Below are 19,767 nucleotides of genomic sequence, written 5' to 3' on the forward strand. Positions count from 1 at the left end.
GGTGCTCAGAGGTCTAGGGCGGCTCTTCACACCCTCACTGTTGAAGGTGGAGGGGGAGGTAGCTATGCCATTGTGATTTTTAAAAGTCAAAAGTATTTCCTCTTCTAGTTTCTTTTATTTTAGATTGATGGCCTTACACTCATTATTTACAAGCAGGTTTTTTTTTTTTTGTTTTGTTTTTTTCATTTAAAAAAAAATTTTTTTTTTTAATAAACATAATATATTTTTATCCCTAGGGGTACAGGTCTGTGAATCGCCCGGTTTATACACTTCACAGCACTCACAAAGCACATACAAACAGGTTTTGTATTCAGTGAGTCATTTAAACAGGGTAGTATTTGAAATACTACCTTTTATTTATATTTTATTATATATATATAATAATAAATATATAATAGTATTTATTAACATAAATTAGTATTACTTGGCATCTAGCTGAATGCTTTGGCTTCTATAAGGCCCACTGTATTTTGGGTGAAGCAGTAAGTAAGACTTCTTGGTGTAGTAGGACTGGCTGATTGGGGACACTGATTCCTGCCTCCTATAGTTTAGATTTATTTGGTTCATTCAGATGAAGGTGTTTCTGTCTCATCTTATAAGATTATTAAAATTGCACTTTCTTTGCAAAGGCTTCCCTCTCCGCCCTCCACACAGACAGAAAGAGCATCACAGTACTTTAAAGCCTTTCCTGGGATGCCTGAGTGTCTAAGTGGATTAAGTGACTGCCTCTTGATTTTTGTTCAGGTCATGATCTCAGGGTTGTAAAATTGAGCCCCGCATCAGACTTTGCACTCAGTGGGAAGTCTGCTTAGATTCTCTATCTCTCCCTCCCCCTTGCCTACTCTCGAGTGGGCATCTGCTCTCTCCGTCTGTCTCTTTCATTCAAATAAATAAATCTTTTTTGGGGGGGGGGGAAGGTTTTATATACTTATTTGACAGAGAACACAAGCAGGGGCAGAGGGAGAGGGAGAAGCAGGCTCCCTGTGGAACAGAGAGCCTGATGTGGGGCTCAATCCCAGGACCCTGGAATCATGACCTGAGCCAAAGGCAGATGCTTAACCGACGGAGCCACCCAGGCAATCATAAATAAATCTTTTTTTAAAAATTAAGAAAAATAAAATCTTTCCTTAGGTAAACTTCCTTTCTACTACAGTCGGATAACTTTGATTCCTTTTTTCTGAAGGTGGAGGCGCTACAGGGCCACCGCGTGGTTGACGTTGCCTGTGGCAGTGGAGATGCCCAGACCCTCTGCCTCACTGATGATGATACTGTCTGGTCCTGGGGGGACGGGGACTATGGCAAACTTGGCCGAGGAGGCAGTGATGGCTGTAAAGTACCCATGAAGGTATTTGTGTCTGCGCGGTGAGAGAAAGGCACCATTCCCAAAGATCTTGGGATGGTATCAGGTCTTTCTGGAGCTCTTAGAGCCCCCTGGGCCCTCTCAGGAGCACCAAGTCTCACTGCCCCATCCCCCATTATGTGTCTCTCAGCACATCTTACCTTCTTTGCAGAAAATATAATGGATAATTGGGTAAAAAGTGAGTGAAAGGCCCGGTATTGAGATACCTTAAGTGCTATCTGAAATTTATGTAATTTTGTGAGACCTGTGTTTTTATGTAGTATGTAGACCTGTTTGAGGAAAAGAATAACAAATTCTTCATAGTCTTTTCAATTTACAGAGTTCTATAGCTATGAATATAATAGTGCTTGCTGAAAGGGTTGCATCTGGTTTAGCCAGAGGACCTCCTGTGTTAAATGGACATCCTGTGATGGCCTAAGAGAAGAGGCTACAGGCCTGGATTGGGGGTCAGATTGCTTTTCTCCATGTGACCTGCATGATTCTGAGCAATTTCTTAACTTTGTGAGACTGTCTTGCCCTTGTGAATGGGCAGTTGGCAGAGATGAAGTTCATTGATGTGTTTAGATCATGTGCTGACTGCTGTGCTGCCTGCAGTGTGTGTGAACACGACTGGGTCATTTAGCTGAGGTGCTTTGCTGTGGATTTGCGAGTGTGTGTGCTGTGAAAGAACAATAGAAACTGTTGCTGCTTGGTGTCCAATCTTGATAAGGATCTGGGACTGTGTGTGTGTGGAATAGAGACCCTCACTGTGCACTGGCAGCCCTGGGAGGCAGCATTCTACCAGAGGCCCCCTCAGATGGGATGAGAGCCAGGCTAGAGCTACATAGCTTTTCTTCCCACAGCTGTGCTGCCCCGTACAGTAGCTGTTGGCCACACATGGCTATTTAAGTTTAAATTTAACTCAGTTAAGAGTAGGTAAATTTACAATTCACTTCTTCTTTCATAGTGGCCACATTTCATGTGCTCAGTAGCTCCATGTGTCTGGTAGCTTCCATTTGGGCATTGTGGACACAGCACATTAACATCATTGCAGAGAGTGGTTTTGGCTGATGCTACCTACAGCCAAAGCCTGGTGGAGATGTGCTTGGAGGCACCCCCGTGCTCTGCTGGGCACTGCTGGAAAACTAGAAGCTCAGGGCTTCTTCCTCAGTCTTATCATCTCTTGTTCCTTTTCTCTTGCAGGTGTATGGTATTGTAACCATGTTACAGTTTACTTAGGGTTTCCAAATTTATGGAAAAACTGTCTGTTATGGACTTTATTATGCTTAGGAAAGCTTAGACACAGGCTTTGAACCGTCAGGGATTAGGATATTGGACATTGGGGGGTTGGAGGTCATTAGTGATGTGATTGTGACAGAGATGAGGGTGAGGGGAGAACTAAGAGAATAGATTGTTTTAATTAAATTTAAAATCAAATATGAGAACCTTAAGTCTGAAAACAGTCACAGATAATAAGAGCATAGCTTGCTGGATGAGAAAGGGTGATGACTAGGTTAGTGAGCCGTAGTGAGACCTCTGGATATTGGCTGTGAAGGGCCTGGAACCTAAGTGTCCAGGGATGGAGGTGAGTTCCAGTACTAGCTGACCAAGGTCATATTTAATTTAATTAACCTAGATAGATGGAGGCCAGAGCTCTGGTCCTCTTGGCCAACCCTCTTCCCCATTGCTTATTGCTCCTTGCCTGTAGGCCTATGGGATGTGAGAGGGCTGGATGGCAGAGGAGAAGTACAAGGCTTTCTGGAGAATGGAATCACCACACTGCAAAGAGAAATGGAATTGGGAGAGTGGATTTTAGGGGAAAATGATCACAGACCTTGAACTGTGATATGTCCATTTTTAGTGGGTCTTTATTTGACCTGAGTAACGATTTTCAGAATTCCTTAGAAGATTTAGTTCAGTCTCTATGTGGTTGCAGCAGTCAGCAATAACCTTGAGTCAGTCTAACTGAACCTTTTTTCCTTCTAGATTGATTCTCTTACAGGCCTTGGAGTGGTTAAAGTAGAGTGTGGGTCCCAGTTTTCTGTCGCCCTTACCAAATCTGGTGCTGTTTATACTTGGTATGTAAGATTCTGTTTGTTTAATATCACCAAAACTAGTTTACTAATGTGAAGTTATATTAACTGACATCTCATAGATTGAGATGTAACTTCTATCGCAGGCTGTGATTTGTGTCCTAAAGTATGACGCTTAAGCCAAGAGGGTGGGCCAGGTGGTAAACGACAGGGCCTTGGCACTCATAATTCTATATTTCCTTTTGTGCAGGGGCAAAGGTGACTATCACAGGTTGGGCCATGGATCCGATGACCATGTTAGAAGACCACGGCAGGTCCAAGGGTTGCAGGGGAAGAAAGTCATTGCTATTGCCACTGGCTCCCTGCACTGTGTGTGCTGTACTGAGGATGGTAGGTGGGAGGCCCAATGTTGCAACACAGAGGCCTTTGAAATCTAAGAGGTTGCTCAGGAATAATACATTCAGCCGTAACGGGCGGGGAGCAATTATATTATATCTGAGAATTTCTCTGGTGAGCAGGACTCTGGCTCTTGTCATCTTCAGCCCCTGGTATTAACACTTGTGAATATGTTACATTTTATGGCTGTGCAGAAAAGAGCTAACAGAGCACATCTGATACTGCTGTCCTTAGGAAGGGCTGCTTGCAAGGTGGCCCTCAGCTGGCCTCTGAGAACCTGAATTTTGGGGGGACTCCTTCCTTTCCCTAATTGACAAAAGTCCTCGCTGTGCCTAAACAGCACAGTGTGGTCTCTGCTGAAACCTGTTTCCTAGAACCTTGGTATGTGCCAGGCAGAAGTGTCCATGTGACAGCCCTAGTGAAATCTCTGCTCACCAAAATTTCTAATGAGCTTCCTTAGTAGACAGCACTTTACATGTGTTGTCACAGCTCATTGCTAGAGGAATTAAACTTGTCCTGTGTAACTCCATTGGCATTGGATCATTGGAAGCTTGTATCTGGTTTATCTGTACTTTACCCCATGTGCCTTTTCCCTTTGCTGATTTTTCTTCGTGTCCTTTCACTGTGATTGTAGCTGAGTATGACTGTATGCTGAGCCCAGGGAGTTTACCCAGTGAATGAGGAAACCTGAAGGTGGTCTTGAGGACCCCAGCACAATGGCAAAAGGGTCTGTGCAGATGGAATTAAGGTTGATGATCAGCTGACATTACAATATGAAAATTATTTTGGATTATTAGATGGGCTAGTGTAATTACACAGATCCTTCATAGCAGAAAAGGAGGCAGAAGAGTCAGTCAAAGATGTGACAGAGAAGAGGCAGGAGAGATTTTTCAAAGTGTGAGAGGGTCTTGATCCTCATTGTTGGCTACAAAGATGGAGGAAAGGGGCCAGGGAATGTGGGTGAGCACTGGAAGCTAGGAACAGGTGACAGCTGACAGCCCATAGGAAGTAAGACCTTGGTCCTCCAAAGAACTTAATTGTCCCAACAGCCTGAATGAACAAGGAAGTGGGTTCTCTCCCATAGAGTGTCCAATAAGGACGCAGCCTGCTGATAGCTTGCTATTATCCTAGTCAGATTCATGTTGGACTTCTGACCCACAGAACTGAAAGAACCGTTTAAGCCAGTAAGTTGTGGTAATTTGTTATGGTAATGATAGAAAACTAGTGTACCATCTTTCATTAAAACAGCCATTTCCCCATTTTTCCCTTTTAAAGCCTTTGGTGAATTATATGAACATGTACCCTTCAATCGTTTCATTAATGGAGGAGTTTCATATATGAATAAGTAATTTTTATGGTGTATTGTGGACTGACATTGTTCGTTCTTAATCAAGAACTTAGAACACATTTTTTAATTACTTCATTTTCATTCTTTAAATTTTTGAAGCAAATCACACACTTAGAGAACAGTTTGTAGTGCAGTACAAAGACCTTTTTTTGATCCATGTGAGAGTTGGGTACTGCCCATCACTATGAACATTTGAGTGTTTACTTCCTACAAACCAGGACACTACTGAACAATCCCAACATTTGGGAAATGTACATTTGGGAAATTCCCACTGGTTATTACTACACCTGATCTTCATACCCATTTTTATGATACAACACAAGTTACATTTAGCTGAAACATGTTCATGTCTCTTCTACTCTGAGACAGTCTTCAGTTGACCATGAGCATTATTCTTTGACACTTCTTCAGTCTTCCTGATTTTTTGAACTGTGACACCTTTGAAGATTGTAGACTTGTTATATTGTAGAACATCCCTCATGTGAGTTTGTCTGATATTTCCTCAGTAGATTCAATTTCTCATCTTTGATCTTAATTCATGCTCTGTTCTTAATTCATTCTCAGTTCATCGGGTGTTGTGCAATTTCTCTTGGTCCCATTACCAGTGTTGTTAACTTTAATCACTAGATTAAGGTGGTAGCTGCCAGGCTTTTCCACACTGAGTATCCTTTGTAACAAATGAGTATTTGGGACGGTATTTGAAACTATTTAAATATCCCTTTTCTCATTGAATATTTTATTCTCATCAAATGTTTATTTTTTCATTTACATCTATGTGAGATGCCAGGTTTCCTAATTTATTCAAGGGATATATATAATCTGTTACTGTTACAAATTTTGATGCTCAGATTGGCCCTATTGTGCTAGCTTTATTTGCTGGTGTGTGCCTATCATTCATGGAATACTTCCTTGCTTTCTGACACAATGAGACACAGTATCTTCTTCACTCCCCATGGCCCAAGCCTAGCGTTGGCCATTTCCCCAAGGAGTCGTGGTGTCTTTAGAGGAGAATGGTTTTTAGAAGACAGATCAGGTCGATGGATGGGCTCATTGCTTTTGGGATGTCACTGCTCCCAGGCATTCTGAGTGGATAGAGCCAGGGAATACTTACGTAAATAATATACAAATTTATATCTATGTTATTTTTGTATCTATATATGCATATTGAATACCATACATTCCCACTAAGACCACAGGTTCCAGTTCTGTACCACAGGGTTCATTCTAGTTTTCTTTCTTTCCATCTCTTTTGATGAGAATCTTGGGTTTCTTTATTCCTAATGCAGTGATTCAGTTACTCTGCCTCATGTGACCAGTGTCTGGCCATTGCCTTTGCCCTCTCCCCTGAATGAATCCTCACGCATCTCGGGCTGTGACTGTCCACTCTGGGCCACCCCTACACATGGGGTACTTGTCTCTCTGCTTAGGCCAATTCCCCACACAGGGACACCTGCTATATGGAAGTTTTTGTCATTAGTGGACTCTGATTCTTTGCATCCATCTGTACCTCTGCAGAGAAGTCCTCCTCTCCTTATTGTGCTATGATGCCCACCAAGTGGCTTTAGGAGTAAACTGTCCAGCTGTCCAGAATGGGAAGGGGCAGGGCACAAGCACACTGTTCTTGATCATGCAGGCATCACACTATACAGAGTGCTGCTTGGGGCTGCATGGCTCCCAGAGGAATCTTTGTGGATATGGCAACTAACTTCATTTCTATTTTAGTCACCCAGTGATCTGACCCTTAGAACAGTTTTCAGAGCCTGGGTGGCTCAGTGGGTTAAACCTCTGCCTTCCGCTCAGGTCATGGTCCCAGGGTCCTGGGATCGAGCCCCGCATCGGGCTCTCTGCTCGGCAGGGAGCCTGCTTCCCCCTCTTCCTCTGCCTGGCTCTCTCCCTACTTGTGATTTCTCTGTCAAATAAATCAATAAAATCTTTTTTTTAAAAGAGGAAGAGGGGGAAGCAGGCTCCCTGCCGAGCAGAGAGCCCGATGCGGGGCTCGATCCCAGGACCCTGGGACCATGACCTGAGCGGAAGGCAGAGGATTTAACCCACTGAGCCACCCAGGCACCCAAATAAATAAATAAAATCTTAAAAAAAAAAACCCAAAAAACAAAACAGTTTTCTGGTGGTGTTTCATGGTTGGGATTTAGCATGGTACTCTAAAATATGATGCTCATCAATGATGAATCTCATGTTTATGTTATGAATAACTATAGGAAGAACTATGTTTCCTTTAAAAACAGTTTTTTTTTTTTTTAAGATTTTATTTATTTATTTGTCATAGAGAGAGAAGCGAGAGCAAGCACAGGCAGACAGAGTGGCAGGCAGAGGCAGAGGGAGAAGCAGGCTCCCTGCCAAGCAAGGAGCCCGATGTGGGACTCGATCCCAGGACGGTGGGATCATGACTTGAGCCAAAGGCAGCCACTTAACCAACTGAGCCACCCCGGCGTCCTGGGGGTTGTGTTTTTTTAACCCACTAAGCCACCCAGGCACCACTGGTTGTGTTGTTTTAAAAAACTGATATTTTTCCCTCTCCATTTAACATAAAAAATTAATTTGGGCAATTAAGGTATTATCACCTGTTTTACTATTACTGTTCTGATTAAGAACTGTTGCAGTTATGTGCTTGGTCCTGTGAACAAATGCTATTTTAAGACCAGAATCTTGTGCCTCTTAACTAGAAAAGGCACATTGGCCAGCAGGGACTGTCAGGAGTTCTGAGAAGCACTCTACCACTTTGGGTGTTATGATGAGACATGTAGGTCGCACATGAAGTTGACCTTCAAGACAGGTGATCATCAACACCCCCATTGAAGGAAGTATGATTGTGATGGGAAAATGGTGGTTGTGCATTCATTAGTCCCAGTATACAAGTACTTATTCTAAATTCACTTCATTTAGGAGAAGTTTATACATGGGGCGACAATGATGAGGGGCAACTGGGAGATGGAACTACAAATGCCATTCAGAGGCCTCGGTTGGTAGCTGCCCTTCAGGGTAAGAAGGTCAACCGTGTGGCCTGTGGCTCAGCACATACCCTTGCCTGGTCAACCAGCAAGCCTGCCAGCGCTGGGAAACTTCCTGCACAGGTAAGTACAGATTTGGCCAGCTGGGCTAGGAGTGTATAAGTAGTGATAAAGTTACTATTTGTGTATCGAATTATGCATGTAGGCCACACTCATACTTCATTTTCCATTGTATATTTACAGAGGTGTTTTTGAAAAAAATATTTTCAGAATTCATCTACAAACTATGGCTTATCTGTGCATTTGACACCTAAGTTGACTTAATGCAGCTTCAATGTTTCAGGTTCCCATGGAATACAATCACTTGCAGGAAATCCCCATAATAGCACTGCGGAATCGGCTGCTTCTGCTACATCACATCTCAGAGCTCTTCTGCCCCTGTATCCCCATGTTCGACCTGGAAGGCTCTCTTGATGAAACTGGACTTGGGCCTTCTGTGGGGTTTGACACTCTGCGAGGAATTCTGATATCCCAGGGAAAGGTACTCTTGTAGCAAGCTTTGCTATAGGCAAAACTGGTATTTCAGTTTTAATCCAATGAAAATTCTTGAACTGAGAATATATAGAGTAAAGCTTATTCAGGAGATGTTCATTGAGCACCTACTATACGGCAGGCTCTGTTCTGGGTGCTCAGAATGTATCAGTGAAAAACAGATAAAAATGTCTTCTCTTTTAGAGCTTACATTAAAAATTACTAGTATGGTGTGGTGTTTTCCCACTTGCTTCCCACCTCCCCAAAAGGGTGGGGTGGTTTGCAAAACTAAGCCTTCTTGGCAATGTTCTCTACTTGGCTAGCCTGAGGCATTATAGCAAATCCCTACTGGCAGCAGGAAGGAAAAAGAAGCTAATTTCTTCCCCAGGGAAGTCCAGGAGAGGGTGCTTTGATAGTCTAGATGATTTAGATGAAAGTTCACTACCAGGATGTATAGAGATTCCTTGTCAAAGGATAATTTTTAACAGGCTGTGAATAGAATCATGAAAGAGGGCACATAAAAATCACCAGACAGATTTTGACCCATCGACATCTGTAATAACTTGAGCTTTTTAGAAATAGGGTGTCTGATTCAGGAGTTAAGTTTCTGGCAAGCAAGTTAACAGGATATCCTAACAGAACCATTGTGTAATAGGGGAAATATTTGTGCCGAAAAAAAAGCACAGAGGTCAGATTTGAGGACTCCTAATTCTGAAGAGTCTATGATTCTGAGACCTATTTTGTAGCCTATTTTGTTATCAAAGATTATGGTTTTTTAAATTTTTAATTTAATTTTTTAATTTTTTAAAGACTTTTATTTAATTATTTGAGAGAGAGAGAGCACAAGCAAGGGGAACAGCAGACAGAGGGAGAGGGAGAAGAAGGCTCTCCACCGAGCCGGGAGCCTGAGGCAGGACTCAACCCCAGGGCCCCAGGATCATGATCTGAGCCGAAGGCAGACGCTTAACCAACTGAGCCATCCAGGCGCCCCTAATTTTTATTTTATTTTTTTAAAAAAATTATTTATTTATTAGAAAGAGAGCCCCCCACACATGCAAGTAGGGGAAGAATCTGCTGGAGAGACTACTCTCAAGCAGACTCCTTGCTGAGCATGGAGTCCCATGCAGGGCTTGATGCCATGACCCATGAGATCATGACCTGAGCTGAAACCAAGAGTCCGATGCTCAGCTGACTGAGACCCAGGCGTCCCATATTGTTTTTTGTTTATTTGTTTGTTTGTTTGTTGTTTTTTAAAATAATAAAATTTAGATGTTTTGGAGTCCCATCCGAGCAGATCCTCCCCTTCTCCCCCCAGGATTGGCTTTGTTGGCACTTAGCTGAAGGAGACTGGTACACACATCTTCTTTTCTCTTTTTTTTAAAGATTTTGTTTATTTGTTAGAGAGAGAGTGCCCACAAACAGGGGGAACAGCAGGGAAAGGGAGAAGCAACCTCCCCACTGAGCAGGGAGCCTTATGTGGGACTTGATCCCAGGACCCTGGGATCATGATCTGAGCCACAGGCAGACACTTAACCGACTGGGCCACATAGGCATCTCCACACATTTTATTTTAATGGATAGCTTTTTAAAAAAAGCTTTTAAAAGGCAGGTGGACATTAATAAGGATTGTGGTAATGGTAATATCTCTCCGATGGTGGGAAACAAGAAAAAGTTGTGTGTGGGTAACATTGATACGAACATTGATACGAAACTTCAACCATTTTTTAATAATAAAAGTAGGAAATTTGATCCCTTTTACCATTTTTTTTTTAATCTGTCAGAGTAGAGGTGAGAATAGGCAGCTAGGGGAAAAAAGCCTTCCCACATAGGGAGAAAACCAAGTGAGAGGCAGGATGTGTTCCACACAGACTGCATGAGTGTTCTGGAGGCTGTGAGCATGGCTGGGACAGCAGGAATGCTGAGGGAGTCCAGCAGGCACCCTCAGGGTGGGTGTGGATGTGTAATAGGCCTCTGTTCTGGTCCTGGGTAGGATAGGATCACACCTGTTGGAAAATTGGGACTGTATGTTGCTTGTGACCATGGAGAGTTATTACCAGGATGCAATTCAGAGCACAGAAGTGAGAGAGCACCACAGGAGAGCCAGCTGGGTGAGACCATTCAGAGAAAAAAAATGTTCCTGTGGAGGAGGAACTGGCCTTGGTTCTGGGCAATTAGTAAAACAGAAGTTAGGCAGAGGAGAGGGCAAAAGTAGCTGGTAGGTGTTATATAAGGGTGCGTGGTGATGGATGCACCTCTTTGAGACCCTGTGTGCTGTGGTAGGTTCGCCTCTATGGGCTGGTTGTCTCTCTGACACCTTCACTTGATCTTCTCTGCTTCTGAGGCCACCTCCTTGGGCTGCTTAGGGCTATTGCCCGTCCTGCTTTCAGAGGCTGGAGTTCTGACCTGGGAGAGGGACTAGATACTGTTACAGGTACCTTGGGCTTCCCTGGCCATGTTGTATTTGGACAAGAGCAGGGTTATCCATTTGGCAGAGATCTGGGACTCCCACTGATCCTACCTTCTTTGAGTCTCTTGAGTCTCCTTCCCTATTTCTGTCCTCACTGCTGCTGCCTATGCCCTAGTCCATATGAGCATGGCGGGCCTGCCTCTACCTGGGTGATATTGGGCCCCATTCTCTTTTTTTTGCTGTTTTGCCCTGGGTATTCCAGGTTTCTTTCAGTATATGGTAACTATATGTTCCCTCCTTCATTGGTCTCCCCACCCCCACCCCGAGCCTATCCTGACCTGTAGGACCCCCTGGCCGTGCTGCTCTTTAGTGGTTTTGTCAGGACAATGACAGTGAGGCATAGTGTTTAATGTCAGTCCTGCCATGTGGACTTGTAGTTTGTCTGGAAGCCCTTGGTTTTCTAGTCGATCCTCTGGGCTTGGCCTGAGTACCAAGTCAGACAGACATCTGGACCTCCACCAGAGTGTGGTGGGCTCCTCTTGCCTCTAAATAGGGGACATGTAGCACTGGTGGGACTCTGCATAGATTTGTGGATGGGTTCCAGGCTGTGCCCCCCACACCACCTCACGATTCAGAAAAGAGCATTTGTAGTTACTGTTCTTAAGAAAATTTGACTTTTTGGAATATTACTTAGCCATCAGAAAGGATGAATACCTACCATTTGCATCGATATGGATGGAACTGGAGGGTTTTGTGCTAAGTGAAATAAGTCAAGCAGAGAAAGACGATTATCATATGGTTTCACTCATATGTGGAACATAAGAAGTAGCACAAAGGACCATAGGGGAAGGGAGGGAAAACTAAAGCAGGACATCAAAAAGGGAGTCAAACCATGAGAGACTCTGGATTCTGGGAACAAACTGAGGGTTGTAGAAAGGGGGGTGTGGGGATGGGGTAACAAGGTGATGGATAGCACATGTTGTGATGAGCCCTGGGTGTTATATGCAACTAATGAATTGTTGAACACTACATCAAAATCTAATGTTGGCTAATTGAGCTTAATAAAAATAAAAAAAGAAAATTTGACTTAGGAAAGGATATTAAAAACAAACCTATGGGTAATAATATTTCCTATAGCAGATTCTAAATTTTGTCCATCTGTCATGTTTTAGGAGGCAGCTTTCCGAAAAGTAGTACAAGCAACTATGGTGCGAGATCGCCAGCATGGTCCTGTGGTAGAATTGAACCGGATTCAGGTAACAAGTGAAAACTGTTCTTAGTCTAACTAACAATTCTTAGATAGGATGGTTTTGTTGTTGGGAGTCATGGCCCCCTACAGCTTGGGATGAGAGCAGACTTTCTCATGTGCCCTTGCTTTAGAGAGCAAGGTGCTACCTATCTGTGATATTCTGTGGTGCTAAGGCTTCCAGTGGGAATGTAAATTGTTTTCTTTGTAACAGAAGTCAGAAAGACTTATTTCAGATAATCCAAAAGGCTGGATACAGGTAAGCAAAGAGAGAGAAGTAAAAATGACCGTATTTCTACCAAATAGTACTAACTACTGCTGACATTTGGAGATGTGTTTGTATGTTTGTCATAACTGAAACTGGATTCGTCTCTTTTGTAACTTGCCCTTTTTCCTCTTATAACGTTGTAAGCACCTCTCCTTGCCCTACAGTGAGACTGTGGGATTATTTTCGCTGACCACCTACCCCATGTTCTCTTAGTTTCCTCTGTCAGATTTCTCTGCAGGGTGCTGGAAGGCTGTGCCCACTTTTCTGGGATATAGCGGGGCTTCTCAGCACCATCCCAACTACAGATGTGTCTTCAGTTGCCTTCCTTGTATTAGGTTCTGAAAAGCAGGGCCAGCCAGAGGCACTCCATACATCAAATTGTATGTGGGGACAATTCCTATTCCCACCAGCCTCACACCCTTTCTGGCTCTGATACCTATCTTTGCCTATTTAATAGACCAGAATCACTAATACTGTTCTGTAGTAATCAGAGAAATGAAAAGTAAGCCATCTCTGACTTAAACCTGCTGCTAAGTGTAGATATACTTAACAGTTTAAAAAATTAACTAAAACAGAACTCCACCACTGAATATGATGTTGTGTATACTTGACATTTAACATGCAAATGAAATAGCCCCACCTCTTGGAACAGAAACAGAGAGTTACTAAGAACAAATTCTTTGTTCCTTTATATTAACACATGATTTTTACCCTGATGTTGGTTGCATGACTAGACATTTCTCTAGAGTTGCTCTTGGGGGCATTTTTGAATTAAGACACAAACTCTGGTCATTTGTTGGAGAACACATGTGACCACACTGATGGAAGTAGTCCCTTCACTGACGTCAGACTCTTTAATGCTAAGCTGGAGGTCAGTCAGCCCACTCTACAAACAAATGGGCTGTTTAATTAGGTTTATAAAAAAAGTTTTTATTTTCTTACCTTGAGGATCATTTTGGTTTGTTCTATGTTATTAGGTCTTAAACACTGAAGTTTATAAGTGAGGAAAGTTCAACTAACACAGATGGTTGGGCATTCCTAGATCATATGCCTGCCCCAGCCACACACAGAGGTGCCTAGCCAGGGACAGCAGCCTGATATGGGTATTCAGATTTCGGGCTTTTGGCATCATTGAGCCTTGGTGATGTGGCCATGTTAAACATGCCTTTTCTGTCTTTCTCTTATGTTGATTTTGCATTCATCATGTTTGGACACCTCTTTCCTTCTTGCCTTTATGTTCCAGCATTTGTGTCAAAAATGTTCAGTACATGTTTGAAAAAATAGAATGGACAAATTCATATTAGCATTTTTAAAATGCACATAAACAGCATTCAATGCAGCATACCATGGGTGCTCTAGTATACCTTGGGGCCCTCTGGTATGAGAGTTAGGTCCTTTTCAGTTCAGATTTCATACTTCCTCCTGAAGCTAGAAAGATCCTCCACAAAGATAGAATTGTTTTTTTAATCAAAAATAGAATGGAGGATGATAATGGGATGTATTCCATGAATCCAAGTTGAGCTCAAGATACCAGTTGATCCAGAAAGGTGGTGTCAGCTGTCCTGTAGCCACAGATTGCTGCTGGCATCCACCTTCTCCCATGGGAATGCCATTGTAGATATTCTCATACTGTCTGTGCAGAGTATTCTAGAGACAGTAAAAAATAGGCATGTTCCTGGAGGGTTTTGTTTGAATATGATTTAGTTTTATAACAGAATCTGAATATCACTGTACATAAAAATTTTTTATTTAAAATTTATTGCAGAATTAATGAGCATGCTCATTTCTGAAAATTTGGAAAATTCAGATCAAAGGCAATTAAAATAACTTCTATTCCCATTGTCCAGAAGTAGCCACAGGTACACAGGTGCCTGCTTGTCCTTGCAGAGTCATAGCTGTGTTCTCATAGCCATTTCCCTCAGAGGAGCCAACAGCATCAGTTTAATTGGTATTGTAAATGGAGATGATGTGACATTCAGAATAGGAAGATGGGTCTGCACCTTGTTTCTCATGGATGGACACATCCATCTTCCTTTCTGTAGCTCAGTTTCCTCCAGGGATTTTGGGTACCTTGAAGAACTGCTGTGAGGTTTAAATGAAATCACATTTGTGAACATACAGTCAAATATGTGGCACAAAGAACATTTCATTCCATAGGAAGCTAATTCATTATTGTCATTATTCATAAGTCTTGTTTATGATTATTTGTGTGTGAGTATTTGCTATTTAAACTCAGCCTAGAACTTACTTAAGAAGTTAAGGATTGTGAGAGTTTAGCTGGACGAGGTAACAGAAAAGTGCATTTTTATGAACATTTTTTCTTAACTTTCCATTTTGCTATTATTTTAGACTGAGTTTCTAAAGTGATTCTGAAGCACTGTGTAGCCTACAAAACTGCAGGGTTACTGAGCCTCTACTAGGTGAGGGCCTTGAGAGCTCTTGGTCTGATCTGTTTGAAAATCTTAGCCTAGGGTGAGAAATACAGGTAGAAAAAGTGATTGTAGTTGGGGGGGGGGGAAGCAGTGACCCCCAAGGATTGGAGTAGGATACATGCAGATTAGTAAGGGAGGGGAGGAAGATTCTGTTTTGGATGACATGGTGCCTCCAGGTTTGGTCTCAGCCATTTGGTTTGGAGCTCAGAGTCCTGATAGTCTTCTAAGGAGGGCTGCTTTTGGGGTTGCTGGCATCCTATTCATGGAGGCCGAGGCAGTGTGGTAAAGTGGTTGGCCGTGGTTAAAGTTATGAAGTGTGAGGGTGAATCATGTTATAGTTACTGACCACATGGGCTGCACCCATGTGAATGGCCAACCGAGGTCTATATTTTCTTGAGGGAATGTTTACTTAGATACCACCAGTCGTGAGGGGTGCTATGCTGTGGCAACATGCTGCATGCATTTGGTGAGCAGGGGCCGTGTCTTCCATCATGATAGCACAGCTTCCATTAGCACAGCTGTCCAGCGAGCACCTTGTTTGTGAGGCCTGAGGACACAAACCCTCTGAGAACCTCAAAGATTGGTTTCATACTCCTTTCCCCTCACTGTGGGCTCCACTCATGACAGCTCTTTAGGTCCAGCAGCAGAATGCTGGCTGGACTTCTACCCTGGTGACCAGGGCAGAGGAGTAAAGGGTAACAAGATGGGGGAGAGGCTGTAGGGCTCATTGTTGCCACAGATGTCCCAGGGCTAGTTAGCTGGGAAGATAGTAGCTGTGTGCTTTCTGCTGCTGTGGCTGTTTCATATTTATTTCTTTTCTCCTCTCTAGGTCAAACGTTCAAGGAGTAAAGGCGGCCTAGCAGGCCCTGATGGGACCAAGTCTGTCTTTGGGCAGATGTGTGCTAAGATGAGCTCATTTAGCCCCGACAGCCTCCTCCTCCCCCACCGTGTCTGGAAAGTCAAATTTGTGGGTGAGAACTTGCATGCACTAGCAGGCCTGTGGTCCTGAGGGTTGGCAGTCTGAGCATGGACAGTAGTGCAGTGGGCATTATTACAGGGGAGCTGAGAAGTTTATCTAGCTGCACCCTGCAGGGCTTTGCCTGTATGACTAAGTGTTGCTGACTCTCTTTTCCCCAAGGTGAATCTGTGGATGACTGTGGTGGTGGCTACAGTGAGTCCATAGCTGAGATCTGTGAAGAACTGCAGAATGGACTCACCCCACTTCTGATCGTGACGCCCAATGGGAGAGATGAGTCAGGGGCCAACCGCGACTGCTACCTGTTCAGCCCCGCAGCCAGGGCGCCCGTACACACCAACATGTTCCGCTTTCTGGGTAAGCCTTTTTGCACGGGCATGGTGCCTCAATTATGTGGCTTTGTGTACCCCAGTTACTTAATGTCTGTTCTGTCTTGGGAATGACAAATATTTTGAGTATTTGGTTTTAACTTTTTCACTGTGCAGGTGCAGCGACATGTAGAGCCAACCATCAGTGAGTAGCTAGGTACAAAGGGTCAGAAAATGTCTGGCGCATCAAGGATCTGAAATACCATGTTTCTGCAGCTTAAATGTGTCTGAAACTTGGGGTCAGATCTGAAGGGTTTTGGTAGTTGGTCATTCCCTCCCTCCTGTTCCATTAAATATATATGCTGAGTCCTCCTATTGCTGCCTGTTCCTCTCCAGGTACAGCCTACCTTCCTTGAGAAACTCCATCTGTTTTAAAGGAATGGAGATTGGCCTCTGTGTGGCTTATACTTATTGGTACAAATAGAAGAGTTAGAAACTAGGCCCATAGGAACAAAAGGAAACAATGAATTTAGAACAGGACAAAATGTATTAAGGATGGACCTGTCTCCATGAATTTGGGTAACATTGGTTTAGAAGGCACTGAGGCCCAATGTGGAGCTATTCTGTGGTGTTAATTGAACTATATGTTTTATCATTGATTTCAAGTATCTCCTGTTACTTGTGCCTTGACTGAGCAGGTGTGTTACTGGGCATCGCTATCCGGACTGGGAGTCCCCTGAGCCTCAACCTGGCTGAGCCTGTCTGGAAGCAACTGGCTGGGATGAGCCTTACCATTGCAGACCTCAGTGAGGTAACCACCAGGAAAGTGGGGATGGGGAAATGTGACACCTAGTGTACCTGGTACAGAGTGCAAGGGGCACCCCTGGCTACAGACTGCTTTCTAGTAGCAAAGAAGGTCTGTGGATGTTAGGCCAGTTTGCCTCTGGAACTTGATAGACCATCTGTTTGGTGGTGCTTTTGCAACTTGAAATCTTGTCAGATAAGAAAATTCACCCAATTTTCCTGTGGAAGATCAAAGCTTGTGAATGGCTGGGTGGTGGCTTTGGCTTTCAGGTGGGGAAGCATGACTGGCTGACCACAGCCAGCATCTTCCCTGTGGCCATACTTCCCTTGGTACTATGACTATAGGGTGGGGATCTGTCTCCAACCAGTGGCTGTTGGTTAATTTTAAGGACTTCCTTGAATTACAAGCTCTTTTCCTTAGCTCCCTGTGTGAAGTGCTTTCTCACTGCTGGTCTCTTATTTTCTGGCATTTATAATGCACCAGCAGCCTTGAGGTATACCCAGTGCAGACTGAGGCGCCGTCATGGCTGAACTACAGTCAGAAGTGGGGTAAAGACCCTGGCTTAACATGTGGGCTCCCTTTTTTCCCTCGAAAGGTTGATAAAGATTTTATCCCTGGGCTCATGTACATCCGTGACAATGAAGCCACCTCAGAGGAGTTTGAGGCAATGAGCCTGCCCTTCACTGTGCCAAGTGCAAGTGGCCAGGACATCCAGCTGAGCTCTAAGTATACACACATCACCCTGGACAACCGTGCAGAGTATGTCCGGCTGGCAATAAACTACAGGTGGGGTCATCTGCCTTCTACTGTTTGGGTTCAGTAAATAGCAAATATAGGAAATAGTTTGCTTGGATGGCTGCATTTTTCAGAAATCCCATATAGTAAAATGTTAGTAGACTTGGTTCTAACAACTACATCTATAGTTATCAAAGCTTATTTTGTAATCCAAATCAGAGTATTCATTATTTTTGTCTGAGATTCCTGGCTCTGACTAGAAAACCAAGGTGGCTAGAATTGTGCTGTTTTGGGAGCTCTCCAGGCAGAACTCAGAGGACCTGTGGGTACCCTCCTGTAGATGCCCCTCTGTGAGCTCTCCTGGGCAGCATTGTGTCAGGGCTGGTCCCACCCCTGCCTGGCCCTCAGCAAAGCCACCCATCTAGCTTCTGCTGCTCCTTGCTCCTTCCACCTGACATTACAAGTCCACACAGTCTTTGTTCTCCAGAAGCACCTGGCCAGGTACTTGGTAAGATTGCGCATTGGCTGGGCTTTGCCTGCTGAGTTCTGGTTGTGGGTCATCCCGGCAAGTGTGCTATGCTGTCCCTTTGTATTCATTTCTGCCTTATGCCCTAACTCACCAGTCATGAAGGCCTTGAGCACAGTATTTGCTTCCAGAGGGATCTTACTGTGGGTGCTGTGGAGCCTGGTTTTCTGGTGCACATCTAATTCTGGCTCCTTCCTGGGTATGCAATAAGTATTAAGAATTGTGTCTTGGAAGCTCTAGGTAGTTTTTAAGATTATCCTCTATGTGCCAGTGTAGGTGAACTCAGTCTATGAGAAGCTCTGTGATGCTATTTTTATGAGCTACATGCCTTGGTCATCTGTGGGGTAAGGCTTGTTATGAGCAGGACAAGACCTACATTACCAAAGATAGAAATGCAAAGTGAGTTTTTTCTTTCAGACTCCATGAATTTGATGAGCAGGTGGCTGCTGTTCGGGAGGGAATGGCCCGAGTCGTGCCTGTCCCCCTTCTTTCTCTGTTCACTGGATATGAATTGGAGACGATGGTATGCCCCTGAAAGCTGCTGCCCTACACCTGCCTTTTCATATCGAGCCACTAAATCAGTGCCGCTAGTTAATTTCTCGGTTAAATCTTGCACTTAATTTACATCTGAAATATGCTTATGCCTGGTAGATGAGGTGAAAACATGTTTGAAAAGTGGGTGTTCCCGGCCTATGTCCTTCCTTTCCTTGCAGCCCCCATCCCACACCAGGGTGGAGCACAGGGTCAAGTACACATCCACCCGAACACATGGGACCCAACCCCCCAACCGTCCACTCTGGCTCTCACGTACATCCTGCCTGAAACAAGCCTTGGTAGGAAGAGGGATTGACTCTATACTGAAGCGAAAAGTCAGAAGTGTCAGCCAGCCCTGACGGTATGTCCTTCTGCAGGTATGTGGCAGCCCAGATATCCCTCTGCATCTCCTAAAGTCAGTGGCTACCTACAAAGGAATCGAGCCTTCTGCATCCCTGATCCAGTGGTTCTGGGAGGTGATGGAGTCCTTCTCCAACACAGAGCGCTCCCTCTTCCTTCGCTTTGTGTGGGGTCGGACAAGACTGCCCAGGACCATCGCCGACTTCCGGGGCAGAGACTTCGTCATCCAGGTGCGATTCCTGTATATCTTGTTGTGTCAGCTGTAGGGGTATGCTCCTTGCACATGATCCTACAGCTCATTAGAAAATGGGACTCTTGTGTTAACGTGGTTTTTTTCCTTCTTCCTGGAAATAATAAAAAGCACACCCCACAACTTCTTTGATTTGATTGCTCAAAATTTCATGACTATAGATATTAAATCTCACTTTCTACTTCTGGAAAATTTATCTGGCCACCACCGGAAGATAGTGCTATTATGTCAGCATATTTGAGATTTTGAGCACACATGTCTTTTAAAACATGTATTTGATTCTTTGGTTGAATTAAGTAATGTTGCT

At 43.9% G+C, this 19,767-nt stretch overlaps 1 protein-coding gene across 8 annotated transcripts in view; it reads left to right on the forward strand.

Moving 5' to 3' along the window:
- The window catches only part of HERC2 (HECT and RLD domain containing E3 ubiquitin protein ligase 2), a 237,444-nt gene that overhangs the window by 216,113 nt on the left and 1,564 nt on the right, over positions 1-19,767 (forward strand). For all 8 annotated transcript variants that reach the window (XM_082735976.1, XM_082735972.1, XM_082735973.1 and 5 more), the window contains exons 81-92: positions 1,184-1,345; positions 3,326-3,417; positions 3,623-3,762; positions 8,018-8,205; positions 8,426-8,623; positions 12,193-12,276; positions 15,796-15,937; positions 16,105-16,299; positions 16,949-17,061; positions 17,651-17,841; positions 18,734-18,839; positions 19,228-19,440. In XM_082735976.1, the coding sequence (XP_082592102.1) occupies positions 1,184-1,345; positions 3,326-3,417; positions 3,623-3,762; positions 8,018-8,205; positions 8,426-8,623; positions 12,193-12,276; positions 15,796-15,937; positions 16,105-16,299; positions 16,949-17,061; positions 17,651-17,841; positions 18,734-18,839; positions 19,228-19,440 (1,824 nt within the window). The remainder of the gene's footprint in view (positions 1-1,183; positions 1,346-3,325; positions 3,418-3,622; positions 3,763-8,017; positions 8,206-8,425; positions 8,624-12,192; positions 12,277-15,795; positions 15,938-16,104; positions 16,300-16,948; positions 17,062-17,650; positions 17,842-18,733; positions 18,840-19,227; positions 19,441-19,767) is intronic.

Source organism: Mustela nivalis, assembly GCF_964662115.1.
Source record: "Mustela nivalis genome assembly, chromosome: 6".
Taxonomy (NCBI): Eukaryota; Metazoa; Chordata; class Mammalia; order Carnivora; family Mustelidae; genus Mustela; species Mustela nivalis.